Source organism: Myxocyprinus asiaticus, chromosome 7 (assembly GCF_019703515.2).
Source record: "Myxocyprinus asiaticus isolate MX2 ecotype Aquarium Trade chromosome 7, UBuf_Myxa_2, whole genome shotgun sequence".
Classification (NCBI taxonomy): Eukaryota; Metazoa; Chordata; class Actinopteri; order Cypriniformes; family Catostomidae; genus Myxocyprinus; species Myxocyprinus asiaticus.
In genome coordinates, this window is record NC_059350.1 from 11,611,340 (window position 1) to 11,627,827 (window position 16,488).

General features: G+C 36.8%; 1 protein-coding gene across 2 annotated transcripts in view; it reads right to left on the bottom strand.

The window, feature by feature from the left end:
• The window catches only part of LOC127444431 (RING finger protein 24), a 47,766-nt gene that overhangs the window by 3,238 nt on the left and 28,040 nt on the right, over positions 1 to 16,488 (bottom strand). For both annotated transcript variants that reach the window (XM_051703801.1, XM_051703800.1), the window contains 3 exons: positions 10,989 to 11,031; positions 10,777 to 10,818; positions 3,156 to 3,235 (listed from right to left, as the gene is read on the bottom strand). In XM_051703801.1, the coding sequence (XP_051559761.1) occupies positions 3,156 to 3,235; positions 10,777 to 10,818; positions 10,989 to 11,031 (165 nt within the window). The remainder of the gene's footprint in view (positions 1 to 3,155; positions 3,236 to 10,776; positions 10,819 to 10,988; positions 11,032 to 16,488) is intronic.

A 16,488-nucleotide genomic window follows, 5' to 3' on the forward strand; every position in this document is an offset into this window, starting at 1 on the left:
CTGCGATTGACCAATCAAATCATGTCCACCACACTAATCCATTTGAGAACTCTGTACCCTAACGTCATCGTTTACCAAAGTATGCAGGAATGGAGAGCATTTTCAAAGGTTTCCGTTTTCGGTGGAGGAAGACACTTTTCTAGTGTGGATGAGAGGTATTAACGTGGCAAAATCAATGCGATTTCAAATGAAAACGTATTAATGTGGACTTGACCTCAGAATCAAGTATTCCAGAAAGCCATTAAAACACTTTCAAAGTGTTGAAATGACACTGCAACTTTCATCCCAACTACCCCAACTATGTTACTGGAAGCAACTCTAAACGGATAACAGTCTCATATGATGTGTGTTTTCGCAGGGTTGAGCTGGCAGTGTTAGCAGAGTGAGTGTTTCCTTGCAGGAAGCTCATGTGGAATGTGAGACTGAGTTAGAATCCTGAGTTTGTCTGAGTGAGATATTGCCATGCCTGCACTGATGAATAATTCACAGTTCTATTTCAGGCCCCGGCTCGCCCCATCGGGAACATAAACAGATCTATGATACAGGAGTACCCATTTGACCACTGACAGAGTCTGGAGTTTTCTGAGGTTTAAAATGAGGGTGTGAGGTAATTTGCCCATCTGTGTTTAATAACAGACTTAATCTGTACTGTATAATCATAATGCATCCAAACTTATAACTTTTAAGAATACGCATACCTGCTAACCAGCTAAAAAAAAACAATGCACAGTGATCTAAATACATTGCATATACAAACAGAAATGATCAGTACACAGTTTTCACTGCTCTATTTTGTCAATGTTATCAGTCCTTTATTAATGGCCTTGATACATTCTGTTTTCCTGAGGATAAGAGTGAATTCCTTTCCTGTATTATCTTTTTATCTCTGCCTGTTTCAACTTTATAGTATTTTTTATAGTATACTTTCATGCTGAAAAAAGATATTCATTTCAGGATTGGCTGAGAGGGGGATTTTAGGGGGATTCTTAAAAGGGAAATGCATGTGACTCATATTTCATACAGTGTGACATGCAAAATGATACGCCGCCTCATCATGTGATTTAGTGACATATTATATTGTTTCATGTAGTAATGTCAATCTGGTAACAACATCTGCCTATTTTTAAATCAGTTAGCACATATGTGGTATAACTATTGCCATATGGCAACAATGCTAAAGAGCTTTTATTTTATTGCAAATCATCACACTTGTTAAATGTCTGATGCCTTATAAAAGATACAGTCATTTCAAAACTTTTAAACAATATTGTCACATAGAATGTAATAAAATCTATTTAACCACTTACTAAACTCTTACTAATCAAAAAACATGCTTAAAACATGTTTGAATATTTAAACAAAAGCTCAAAATGTTTGATATAAATGTGTGTGTAACACATAAAGGACGGGCAAGGAGGAGGCGGGAACTGGCTGAACAGTAAATATAAACTTTAATGATTTAAATGAACTTAAAACAACATAAAACATAAGGACACAGACACACATGCAATGCGGCCACGTGCGTCTCTCTCTCCTGAACCGGCGTCTCTGGCTGCCCCTTATCTCGCTCTCCCACTTGTCAGCTGATTCAGCGCCGGCCGTGCCCCATCACAGCCCGGCCACGCCCTCCTCCTCGTCACAGTGTGAAAAACTAATTGAAAATCCAATATCTTCACTAAATCATTGCTATTAGCAATATAAATATACATTTTAGACAGTTTCGGCCATGTCACTTCAACCACTCATTTAATTTTAAGGCCTGTCCTGGATGCCCACAGAAGCAAACTGAAATGTTTAGAAGGAACAGCACACTACCCACCCCTGTGGTAAGTGTCCAAGCATAACTCTGACATTTACTCTGGCATTTACTCAGACATAAAGCCCAGTGCTAATGTCTCACATATAGAAGAAGCAGAAGATGGATGAGGCAGACATATTTCCACTAGACTTCACACTCAATTACACATCGCAGTTATCCAGCTCACTTCAAAGCAACACCCACCAGGCAATCTGACATTGACTGTACTATTTTTTTTTAGAGATGAAGTGTTTAATTTCTGCACTACTAGTGGCCTTCAAAGCAACATCCACCAGGCAATCTGACATTGACTGTACTATTTTTTTTTTTAATGATGAAGTATGTAATTTCTGCACCACTAGTGGCACCAAACAGAATGGCAGAAATAGTTTAAAACAAGTTCCAAACACTCCCCCCGTCTTCTATTGTTCAGATAAACAGTTAGTCCATGAACTCACACTATATTGGTTGAGCTAATGTTATGTTTGGCCAAAGTGGCTAGTCAGACCACTTAGCGGCCATCTTGGGAATGCTCCCAGGCACCAACTTTCTATGAATACATGCGGCATAAAAGTACAGCTTCTATCTGCTTGAACGGGGATGACCACAATCTCCAAAACTGTTGGTCAAAATTATGATCAAATAAAATATTTCAGCCTTTTTTTAGGCTGATACAGCTAATATGTATGCACGTTCTCGAGTTAACTGACAGGATATTTCTTTATCTAAAAGATGAATGGCTATTTTGCCTGTAAGGCAGGGCTTCCCTTTCTACATTTGCTATATTGGGTGTTCAAATTTCTCCTATTTATTTTAATACAAGTGCTCCATCTTAGCCTAAATAGTCTCTGGTCTGGTCCAGTTGGCTGCTCAAACAAATTTTTGGTGCTGCTTGATTGTAAATTACACTAGTGCTGTCAGTTGATAAAAAAAATTTAAATCACGATTAATCTTATAATTTTTCATAGTTAATCGCAATTAATCACAGATATTGAAAGTGCTGAAATTTGACTAAATACACTTCTTTTCCAGTCAAAATGCATTTATTTCCTTCTTAGGAAAGAAAAGAAAACAACATGTAACAATATAATGCTTTATTAACATTTTCCAAACAAAGCCTTCCACAGTATAAAGATAGAAATGCACTAAAATAGAACCAATTCAAGTATCATTAAACATTTCCCAAAGTCTAAGTTGGACTTTGACTAATTGAGGAACTAGTCCCCACATAGGTTGCATATTCATTGCAATATTAATCAGCCATAATATAGGAGCTGGGGTGGTTTTACTGATCTTCACTCGAGATGTGTTTTTTTATTTTTTATTATTTGGAACCAACAAATGCCAGGGTACTCACTTTCTGTGAAAGGCATGTTTGCACGGGCAGATTCCCAGCTCATCTTTCTGTTTAAATTCCTCCAAACACACCGCACAAATCTAGGGAGAGAAAACAATACATTCTGATCAACTTACACAGATAAAATGCTTAAATATATAAAAAAAAAAAAACTGCACATAGATATGGTATTTCATCTCAAGAAATAACAACATTTTGTGGACACAGACGTCATTGGGAATAAATTCTGATTACTGCCTAACGTGTCTAGACCCAGTGCTATAAAAGGCAAGTCAAACACTTTGATTAACGACCTGTCTCACATCAGAGAGCGGAATACTGTGAACATTTGGACTTAATTAAACGGTGATGTAATTTGAAGGTAGGCAAAAGTCTGTAATGGCTACTCCAGAGAAGCTTGAGGGTTAAAAGACTACTTTCACAAAGTAGTCATGAAAATTCAGAAGAATGTTAAAAAAAGAAGGATAGTGAACTTGAGAAAGGAAGGAAAGCAAAGGGTCATCAAGAAAATTAACAGATTAAACCATACAAAGATTCTTCTGCTGTTACTGTAATAATTGTCCACAGTTAGTGCTGATTCAGACAATGTTTAAAACCAGAGCGATCCAGATTTGTGTACACTAGTGTACAAGTAAACTGGAGGCTATTCCACATTCCAACTGTGATACAGATTTTGTAGCAAACAAAGATTTGTAGATGAATATCTCAGCTCTTTGGGTCCATACAATGCAAGTGAACAGTGACCTGAACTTTGAAGGTCCAAAAAGCACATATGTAAAGGTATCATAAAAGTAATCACACGACTCCAGTGGTTAAATTCATGTCTTCAGAAGCGATATGACAGGTGTGTGAAACAGATCAATATTTAAGTCCTTTTTTACAATAAATTCTCCTCCCTTCCCAGTAGGTGGCGATATGCACAAAGAGTGCGAATAGCTAAAAACAAAAGAAGATTTATAGTAAAAAATACCTTAAATATTGACCTTTTTCTCACCCACACCTATCATATCGCTTCTGAAGACATCGATTTAACCACTGGAGTCTTGCATATTACTTACGCTGCCTTTATATGCATTTTGGACCTTTAAAGTTCTGGCCACCATTCACTTGCATTGTATGGACCTACAGAGCTGAGATATATATTTTTTAAAACTTCTTTTGTGTTCTGTAAAAGAAAGCAAGTCAAACACATCTAGGATTGCGGGGGTGGGGGGGGGGGGGGGGGGTGAGTAAATGATGAGAGAATTACAATTTTTGATGAACTATCCCTTTAATGAAGTTTTTATGCTGGTTAAAGCAAACCAATTATTACAGCAACAATGTCAATGTGATGTAATTCCTCCCTTGCTAAATAAAAGAGAAATCAAGTTTATACTATCTTTAAGTACTGCCATTGCTAATTCAATGTAACTTAACGTAACATAGCATAGCATAACGTAACTTAACATAGTATAACATAGTGTAGCATAATATAACAGCTTATAACGTTGGCCAACATAAGGTTAATGTAACACATTAATGTAATGTTAAAAATAAGTTAACCAACAAAACGTTTTATTACTGGGTTGAAAGACTGGGCTTTTGATACTTGAAAGAACCACACTGAATTCTTATCTTTTCCAACAATGTTTTTTTATAAATTAAAATTAACTTTATAATCCAAGTGAAAGTTAAGACGGATAAACATAATAATAGCTCACACTATACAGGAGTCTAAATAACTTCCAGCACTGTGTACTAAGTAAATAATTAACATGCTTGTTGACAGTAAATAAAGGGGCAGGGAATGTACAACTGTTGTAATTGTTAGAGAACAAAAGGGGTTTTGCACAAATGTGCCTGGGCACTTCGGTGCTTGTCATTATAGTGCCATTAGAGTTCTGTACTGTGAATTATATAACAAGATATAGTTTTGTATACACTCTGAGTGCTTTAGGTGCCATTGACTTTGCACAGGGGGGTTGGCGAATGATGAGACACAATGGTCCTCTGTATGAAACAAGCGTGTTGTGAGCAAACATCTTGGCATAAGAAAGTTGAATACACACTGTTGGGTTTTGTGAGGAAAGAATGGTATAAACAGGGTCTGAGATGGGACAAAATGTGTATGTGTGTGCATTTTTTTTTTTTTATAATACCAGAAAAATAGTTGCATCCAGCACAAAATAGGCAAGGACTTTACTTCACTATAGTTTTTATACTCCAAGCAAGGACAATCCAGTTATCCTCAATTTTCTATGTTCATTAGCAGCACACACACAGAGACACACCAGTGTTTCCTGCAAAGCAAAGAAATTGTATTTCGCCCGAACCATGAGTTTGCAGTGTGAGTTGAATGTGATGACAGAGAAAGACTGGGTTCGGTATGATATAATACAAAGACAACAAATAGACAACACATTTTTCTATTGTGTTGTCATCACTGGCTGGACATATAGGCAAACATACTATACACCGAAACCAGTGTAGTCTGATTCACAAGCAAAAGACTCGTATGAGCTGGTTCCTTTAATGAATCAGTTAAAAGACACATGAACGCACAAGTTATCAGTCTGAATCAGTTTAATGATTTCTGAGTTGTCACTGAATTAAAAGTGCACTCATTTTTCCAACCTGGTCTGACTGAATCACATTTCCATACCTACATTTTTGGAAAAAGATTTTTACGTGCCTAGTTGTACGAATCAAGGCAGTTTTCTGGTTAAATAAACACCAGAGGCACTAAAACAACAATTAATTTTATTCCCTTTCACACAAATCACATGTAAAACAGAAGAATATCAGTTATGGTTTTCGCTCTGTTCCTCACACAATCTTATAACATCAAAATACTTTTAGTACAGTGCATGACTTGCAAGGCGATATTTTTGACTTGTAAGGTCAATGTCAATGTCACTGCCAATTTATTTAAATAGCACAGTGAAAACGACAGTTGACTAAAGTCAAACAGTTGCTGTTTAACCATTGCAATATAAAAGTTAATTGAAATATAAAAACATTCAAATTCATCAGTACAAAATAAAGTACACAATGTATAAAAAATTACTGTTCAGAAATCAAGTACATTACACATCAAAATACATCTAAGATTGATTAAAAGCTAGTGAAAATAAATGAGTTTTTAACTTTGATTTTAAATCATGTACTGCTGAGGCCATTTAAGGACTTATAAACAAATAGTAATATTTTGAATTCAATTCTGAATTCCAACTACATTTAAAAGCTTATTAGTGTGTGACCAAGTTGCAACGTGATGGAGCAATTAATCCAGGAGAGCACGCAAGAGTCGACACGTGAGCCCAAGGTGTCATAGAAGCATCACAAAATAATGTGGTTGCTTCAGCAGCTGGGTTTTCTCATACTGTATTTGCTCTTAGGTTAGGTTTAAGTTTAGGTTTAGGTTAAGGAGGTCGGTTTTGTTAATGTAAAACTCGATAAAGCATTTACCTTAAAACCTCACCTGTTTCGGAGGAAAGTTTACTCGTTTTTAGCACCACACAGTGGACGTTTCACTTTGGAATTGCCGTGATACTTCTAATGAACCATGTAATGCCATTTGCAAAAATGCTGCCACATTTACGTAAAAGTGTTTTACACAAAGAAATGAAAAGTACTTTTATAAAATGTTTAACATTTTTTGTTTAGAAATGATTACACTTTCACTTGCAGAATGCATAAATTATGACTGCGGATAGAGCACTTGGAGTAACTAAAAACGTTTGTTTTAATAAGACCAGAACCGCAGATGTATGTCACCATGGATCGCCATGCATTTCCATTTTATCAACATTCTGGCCCTCTGTCTTCGCCCTTCTCTGCTGGGCTTTTTGAGTTGAAAGGGACACCTCTGCAGATCAAATGAGACTCCCCAGGGTGTTTTTGTAACAGACAGAAATAAATCTTTATAAGCACTGCTTAGTCCTTTTTACACTGCCACTCTCATCTACGTCACCTCTCACCTAGAGCATTGCAGCATTGTGGCGTCTTATGCACGTCCTATAAAATACAAAGCATGCAGCTTTATTTTCGTCAGACTGATTCACTGTGACAGAATTATGCACAATCAATCTTACTCAATCACTGATGCTGTGATATTTATGTCAACGCTGTTCTCATTGGTTGCTAACCGGAGATCCATATTAACGCTATCTTGGCAACTGTACAATGTATCCATGTGAATATATAATATGTATTTATAGTATATATATACAGGAACATTACTTAATGTTCCGAGAGCTTGATTATATTCACTCATTTGGCGATGAGGGGTGCAGGGCAGGTCTACTCTTCCCACAGTTTATGTAAAATGGTGCACAGAGCTGACATAGCAGTGTGAAGCCTTCTAATTCTCCTCATGAAATCATATGCAGCCAGATCACCTTTCTAACTCATGGCTTCATGCTGTCGTCTGACATTCTTAAAGGGATAGCTTACCTAGAAAATGAAAGTTTGGTCATAATTTACAGTACTCACCCTCATGTTTCAAACCCCTGTGACTTTCTTGCATCCATGGAACACAAATAAAAGATGTTAGGTAGAATGCTACAGAATGGACTGACAGCCTCAGTCACCATTTACTTTTATTGTGTGGAAAAAAGATGGAGTGAAAGTCGATAATGACTGAGGCTAACATTTCACCTAACGTCTTCTTTGTGTTGCATTAAAGAAAGTTATACAGATTTACAAACAACAGCATTTTTGGGTGAACTATCCCTATAAAATAAAACAATATCACATTTTATTATACTTCAGAAAAAACCTACACTCCTTGGGGGGAACAGTAGCTGTGGCATCAGATAGCTAAAGGTTTCTTCAATGGTAACTTTGCTAGAGAAATACTCTCATGCCTGTGGCACACAATCATAACATTGTTTTTCCCCCACTGGCTTGTATGCACAGGACAGAGAGGCCAATCAGCTCGTAGCTCGGCCCACGCTCCATTATGTAAAACCTTGCTTTATGTCTCAGCACACATGGTAGAGCAAACCAAACTTACCAGTCAAGACAAGGGGACTACTGACCCACTTATGCTCATTTCCACAAAATTTCCCTAGACGCTTGTTTGTGGGAACAAATGCCTGAAACAGCCTATAAAGCCTTTTTGATGCTAGTGCTATAGTTTACATCACAAATAGAAACATTTTGTCAAATCCTCGCTATATTGACCCAATAGTTGTGTATGCTATGTATTTCTGTGCCTTTAAGAGTACTGCACAGTTAGCTTAGCAACATGCTAATGCTAAACTCTATTAAAATCAATGGTGTGAGAAGTCTCCTGTGCGTTTAGCGTGAAGAGTGTTATTTGTATGACGAATGGAGTGGGTGCCTATATGTACAGTTCAAAACTGGTAACTATGAAGTTCCGTTTCAGTTAGGATGCTGCCTTTGAAGGCAGCTGCATATGTTAACAGTAGACATCAAAGCAGCTCACTAGGTTTTGGAACAGAGCGACTGTGTACTTCTAGTTGATAAAAAAAAAAAAAAAAAAAAAAATTCCAGTGTTTGAGAGAACTTTCATTCGAAAGATTAAATGCAATTTTCCGCAATCTGTTTGGTATGCACTTACTAAATGCCCTGTGTTAAATGTTTTTAGAAAAACAAGCATAATAAAACGGTTGAAAAGCAGTCACAGTTTGGTTAAAAAGTTGCTCTTTCAAAAAAGTTCAGAACATCATTCAGGTGTATTAGTAGCCTCACAAAATGGCATTGATTTCTTAAAACCGGCTTCTAGTTTACTACTTTTCCTACAGCGAACAAACGTGTGCCTTGCACCTCAGTTGCTGAGCTGTTGTATCAAAAACAAATGAGAGAAGCCAGACATGACAAGTAATGAAACGCAAGTAAATTCAGCACAAAACAATGTTGTTATTATTTAGTTTAAAGGTTATATGGCACTTATACCAGAAGTGACATATTAATTCAGTTACATTTTAATTTATTTGTAATTTTTAATTAAATTCATTTGAATTTTTCTTCAGTTAAAATAACTTCCTGCTCTCTGTAGAGGAATATCCAGCTCTCCAAAGTAGTCAGTGCACTGACAGTACAACACAACCTTAGAGTGAAAACTATTCCTCAACAACAAAATAGCGAGGGAGTGAAGGGGTACAGGAATTTCCAGGACAGTTAGAGCTCTGTTGTCCTCACACCTCAGTATTGTCGCTAGCATTTCATTAGCACTAACACATGAAGTTGGGACAGTGGCCCATTAACACCAGTGAAACGATGACATTCATGTACTCTATGATGCATCGAGGTGAAGGTGAAACATGTCATTGGCTCTAGTGCATGCTGTTATCAAACACAATAAGTACAGATGTCTTGTACAGGTCCTCCTATTCAATGTAGTGGCTCATTCAGGCTTAACGGTCTATCTATATTCTGTAACCAGTTAGAGGTAAAATGTAACTAATATTTGCTAATGTCACGGCAGACGTTACCGTGATTACTGTGTAACTAGGCAGTGAAAAGACTCATTCTCAACTAACTGCTTGGTGCAGATTCAATCATATGTTGTGTTGTGTGGCTTAAAAAGTTAGACACTTCAGAAATATACCTACTGAAACCATATACTGTACATACTTTTCCAAAGAAGAATGAGCCCAAGAATGCTGTGTGGGACTAATGGAAATGGAAATTATTGCCAATAAAAAGGTCACCCACCAATTACTGAACGTATTTTTAGTAAATATCAATATAATATACTATGTTTAACAGCTCACATATTCTTGAATGTGCTTGTTCTCTAAAGCTTAAAGTTTTGTAGCCATTTTTACGACCTTAAAGGGTGGTTCACCCAAAAATGTAAATTCTCTCATCATTTACTCACCCTCATGCCATCCCTGATGTGTTTGACTTTCTTTTTTTCTGCAGAACACAAACAAAGATTTTTAGAAGAATATCTCAGCTCTTTAGGTCCATACAATGCAAGTAAATGGTGACCTGAACTTTCAAGCTCCAAAAATCACATAAAGGCAGCATAAAAGTAATCCATATGACTCCAGTGATTTAACATATATCTTCAGAAGCGATTTAATAGGTGTGGGTGAGAAAGATTAATATTTCAATCCTTTTTTTACTATAAATCTCCAACTTTCACTTTCACAATCTGAAAGTAAAAGTGAAGGTGGAGATTTATAGTTAAAAAGGATTGAAATATTGATCAGTTTCTCACCCAAATGCATTGCTTCAGAAGACATATATTAAACCACTGGGGTCGTTTGGATTACTTTTATACTGCCTTTATGTGATTTTTGGAGCTTCAAAGGTCTGGTCACCATTCACTTGCATTGTATGGATCTACAGAGCTGAGATATTCTTCTTAAAATCTACATTTGTGTTCAGCAGAAAAAAAAAAGTCATAATGTATTTAAATGATGAGAGAATTTTAATTTTTGGGTGAACAGTCCATTTAACATTATAAGGTCATTTTTTACAATTAACATTAAAAGTCTGCTTTCAGCACATTCTAAGATAGCATACAACAGTAAAACACATTATTCTTGCATATAATATTATCTTTTTTTTTTACTTTTATCGTTTTTCCACACTTATACATCAATTGTCCTGCCACTAAAAATCCATCTCTGTACAGCTGGATGAAATGCAAGAGGGCACTCACCTCATGTAAGTTTAATTCTTTGACCTTTTCCTTTTGAATAACCTGTGGACAGAAAAGATAATGACATAATCAGATCAAATGTAGCTTTAGTAAAACCCTACCACATTTTGGAAACTCATTCTATAACCTGAATGTTTGAAATTGCATGAAAAAGGAGTAGAAACATTCCTTGCACCTAAACGGCATCAAGTTATAGTAAAAGATTCTATTACCTGCTTGTATGCATAGAGCTCTTTGTGTGCCTGGTGGCGTAACCTATAGAAAAGAAATCTTCATGTTAGTTTAAAAGGAATTTAATAAGTTCAGTGAGTGACAAAGAATTCTCAAGAACCTGTTTGGAGACATTAATGGCACCGAAATATAAACAAAGGCCAAAATCATCACCTTAAACCATGATTCTGAAATACAGGTAGAGCTCTAAACCATTTTAAATGGCAGCTGTTTTCAGGGTTTCTTGGGTGTGTAAACTCAGCCAAGGAAAAATACAGTGCATCACCCTTGGTTCTGGACCTCTAAGTGCCAGCTGTTTAATTATTCCAGATGTATATGGTCAACACATGGCCGGATCTTATTTTTCAGTCATAATCCGACGACAACAAATTGTAGCTTTCAGTACTCAAAAGGCATTGCTCCAGTCATGATGATCATTTACAAAGACTGAGCCGACTTTGTACTAAAAAAAATGTCTTGCATTTTGTATTAAACATTTACTGAATGCCAACTACAAATTTTATACACCGAGCTTGAGCTTAATCATTCAATCTCCTCCCTTGACCTCCACTTTCATCTTTGTGGCTAACTTACTGGCTTGATCAAATGATAAGAACCTCCTTGAACCCTTTGACATTGGCTGCATCCTGTTTGAACAGTACTATGATCTGCCTTGTTAAAACTTCAGCTGAATCTTTTTAACAAGCTTTGGGTCTTTTATTGTCTGATTAAGCTTGAGCTGACTTCAGATTTCAGCCTGCATGGACCAGACTGTCCAGGCTGGCATGACAATGTTTTACACAACGTGTGACAGTCAAACTGGTGTTGGGCACTTGATGGAAAAAAAACTGGAATGTGTAAGGCATGATGGAAGACTCTCTTAGTGTAAGAAAAAGGCTTTTTAAAGAAAATCAGCAAGCGTCATCCACACTATGTTTAGTCTTTAACTTGTGTACATGCATACTGCACCATGAACGCCATTAATGCCTGTTAGACTGTTAGAGCAGTAGTATTAGTCTATTATAATACATTAGTCTTGGCTAATTTTTTAATTGTTTGTTTTGCTGAATTCCTTTTCATTTTTAGATCCTCTTTAAGACTGAACATGACAAAACACATTTAACTATAAACACTTTAGAGTCAGAACCTCTCCATTAAATCAGTCAGTACATCAGAAAGGCACTTATGAACACAGCATACAATAATGCAGCATCTTACAGAAGTCTCCTTGGCAGAAAAATCAATATAGTTCATGTAAGAGAAAACACATTTAGGGGAAAAAACATCTATCAAATGAAGAAAGAAAACAGTTGGATAGATGAGAATGGAGATGTGTTGTAAAATTTACCTCCATTACAAGTAAGCTTAACCTCTCCCAGCAGAGTGAGAGGGACCTGTAAAACAGGCAGCACAGTCTAGGAGAGAAACTGACATTCTGAAAAAGACCAGCAGGTAAGGTGCAGACACTCCCTTTAGTGGAGGAGGGGGATTAAGGTTTTTTTTTTTTCTGTTTTAAGGGGTGTTCACACTGACAGCGACAAAGCAACTGGAAGTCAATCATTCAGTACATTTACATGTGCAGTTCTAATCGAGCTAAGCAGGTTTTTGTATATTCAAGCTGCAGTCTTCATCTGTTTGTCCAAGAATGCATGACACAATGAGTAATCGAATATTTGATAGCAGGACGTCAAATATGGCAGGTTAAATAAACGTTGTGCCGCACCTATGTCTTTCGGAGCATGCACAAAATGCCAAGGCCAATTGTGGTCTGATTAACGTGTATATATGCTGGACGAAGCCAAGCTACAATCGCATTATTTTGCAAAAATTGGATTGTACGATTTCAGTCAGACTAATGCGTTTACGTGACATTTAAAAAGACGAATTATTATTTTTGTCCAACTGAAATCGAACTTTTAAAGGGCATTTAAATGCAATGAGCATCAATTAGAGTTGGTGATTTTCAGTACCATGAGCGACAGCAACCACTGATGACCGAAGTGGGCATGTCCAGCGACTCAACAAAGTTAAGAAAAGTTTAACTTCTCGCAAGTATGCATTGACATGATGCAACTAACAATGAGAGTGAAAAATTGGAATATATACTCACTGAGAACTTTATTAGGAACACCTGTAAACCTACTTATTCATGCGATTATCTAATCAGCCAATCATGTACAGTGCAATGCATAAAATAATTCAGATACAGGACAGGAGCTTCAGTCAATGTTTACATTAGACCATCAGAATGGGTAAAAAATGTGATCTCAGTGATTTTGACAGTAACATGATTGTTGGTGCCAGGTGGCTGGTTTTGGGTATTTTCTGTAACTGCTGATCTCCTGGGATTTTCATGCACAACAGTCTCTAGAGTTTACTCAGAATGGTGCCAAAAACTAAAAACATCCAGTGAGCGGCAGTTCTGCGGATGGAAACGCCTTGTTGATGAGAGAGGTCAACAGAGAATGGCCAGACTGGTTCGAGCTGACAGAAAGGCTAAGGTAACTCAAATAACCCCTCTGTACAATTGCAGTGAGCAGAATAGCATCTCAGAATGCACAACATGTCGAACCTTGAGGCGGATGGGCTACAACAGCAGAAGACCATGTCGGGCACTTTATTAGGACTATAGTGCTCCTAATAAAGTGCTTCATGAGTGTACATCATCTGTCTCCAGTGAGGTATTGTAGTTGAAAGTAAGGAAAAAAGTTAATGTTACTGTGAGCGATTTCACGGTTCTATATGATTTGTCTCTGCTCAAATAACAAGGATATAATTAAAAAAATTATGTGTGGACAATGAAGTCAGAAATTGTCAACATTCCAAGTTAGTTTGATTATTACATTGATAATTGTTGATCTTGTTAATGATAAGATGCATTATCCACTGCTGCAAATTATATATAAATGCTTTCCCTTGCTTGTTGTTTTCCCTTCCCTGCCAATTGCACAGCCCAACAATAACGCTTGGACATCCACTGGCAGGTACACCAACTAGCTACCAACAGTACAGCGACCTGGTGTAGGGTTGCTCCAATACCAAAATTTTGGCTTCTCTACGATACCAGCCCTGGTACCTCGGTATCGATACTAACTCGATACTTAGGCAACAAAAAAAAGAAACTCAGATTTTTTATGAAATTACACAGAAAATTATCTAAAATCTAAAAGAAATGCATAAAGTCTTATAGATACAAATTATGCCTTTTCTGTTTTAATTTTTCTGGATTCCATTTTAAATGTTTAATTAAATGTTATGATCAAACTGCGTTTAATCAAATGCATACTGTACAGCTGTAATCAAATGATATATATTATATTTGATTAAAAAAAAAAAGAAGAAGAAAAAAGATGCACAGCAGAGCTTTACAGTATTAATGAAAACAATCTGATTACCTGAGGCAAAAGGCTGCCATGGCTGAATCACAACATGCTGATATTCAGTACACTTGCTTTTGTGATATTGCTTACAGATAATAATACTAATAATATAATTTAATATAATATTATTGTTATTATGAGTATTATTACGACTGCTTTGAATATTACACTTTTATACAGTAGTAATATTTTTCTGTCGTAATGTCTTCAATTTCACACAATCAGTTGAATAGAGCTCTCATTTCAGCAGGACTTTTATTTTGAAAGATCTTTGAAGTTCTTCCTGTTAGTGAAGAGTTCCTTATATCAAGATTCCCGTGACCAGCGAGCTAAAATCTCCAAGCTGCAATGGAGAAAGAGTTCATCTGAGAGTTCGCAGCCATTTATACACTCAACACACTGATCTGTGGCTCTGTAGATGGATACTATTGGACACACTGCATGAAAATCAAGTGTTAGTAGTGTTTGTTGCATTTTTATATGTGTTCGTGTGCATGTTAGTGTGTGTGCCTGTGTGTGTGAAGGACATGACAGGGCAGAGAGGTGCCTCTTATTCATACTGTGGCATGCAGCGCATGTGACTGTATAATATTTCTTCTGCTGTTTAATGATCACACTTGGCCATATAGAGGCTTTTTTATTATTATTTTCAAATGGTCTTTGATTTCATCTCAAAACTCTCACATTACATTACATTTTGCTAATGGCAGCATACTTTAATATGGTACCGAAATTAACAAGATGATATTGTACCGTTTTAAATTGTGTACCGCGCAACCCTAACCTGGTGAACTCCAGCGATAAAATCATTGTCAGTGTGAACAGGTGAACAGGCCTTTCAGGTGGCTAGGCCAAGATGAACTGTTGTTGGACAAGTTACAAGCAATCATGATGTGGTCACTTTTCACACACTGTTAGTGTAGTGTTACAGTTCATCACACTGAAAACCACCTTGTGACCATTCCCCCAAGTTGTAAAATAACAAAGCACTCAGCATGACATGTTAATAGTTGTACCAATGCTGGATGTGTGTGAATTTTGGATGCGCTAGACAAACACTGCCCCCCTCACCCCTTTACTTCTCTAAGTGTGTGTTCGCCAGACACAGGGGCATTTCACATTCATGTGTTATAACTGGTGCGTGCTTGCTACGTGCCGTTTTGTGTCAGGCTGTGTGTGTGTGTTCTGAATCACAACGTCCTTCACAAGTCTACTCGATATCACGACTCCCTCGTCTTTCACATTTTGAATGTCCACAGAGTCGCACGACTCCACAATCTGGAGGTCCTTGATTCAGGCTCCGTTGTTCCTTAATGAAATAGCTGTTTACAGCTACAAATAAATGGGGTCAAGAGATGTGCTCCACAGATCACTTCATTCTAATTTTTAAAGGGCAGCCTCTTTTAAACTGAAATGACAAAATTGTGAGTAAGCACTATGCTTCCCCTATTGTTTCAGCGATGCGAAAGGTAAATGTAGTGGTGAAAAATAGCAATCTAAAAATATAGTGAAAAATGTAGCTTGGGGTACTATTTTGGTACTTGCTGAATGTGCAATTGTTGCAATTTCCATTTTACCATGCTGGCCTACAGTATAAATATTTCAGAGCAGGTTGTTGGATTTACAATGAATGGCCCCAAATCTATGTGGATACTCAGGCCACATTTATAAATGTATGATTTTCATTGCATGAGATAACAAAATGTCAAGACCAATTGGCTTCTGCAAACAACTGATGCTAGACCTTCACTTTTCTGAGCCATTTTTACAATTACTTTTAACCAACTGGTACCAAGATCATGTGTAGTGGATGTTTTGGTCAGAGTAACCACCTATGGACAATCCAATATGCTCCAGTAAGTCTGACTACCAGAAAGTTTCCAAATACTTGGAAATGTCTTAAATTTGAGCAGTTTATCTATAGTTTTACCATTTAAACCAACCATTAAAAGCAAACTTATTTTTTGTTACATTTGACTAAAAAAGTGTACTTGCGCTATATGTCTAAGGCAATGTCCACATTAATCTGTTTTTGTTTGAAAAATGATGTTATGTTTTTCAACGCAATGCCATTCATACATTTTAAGTGTGTCTTAATTGTGTTAATACTTTTTGGGGCCCT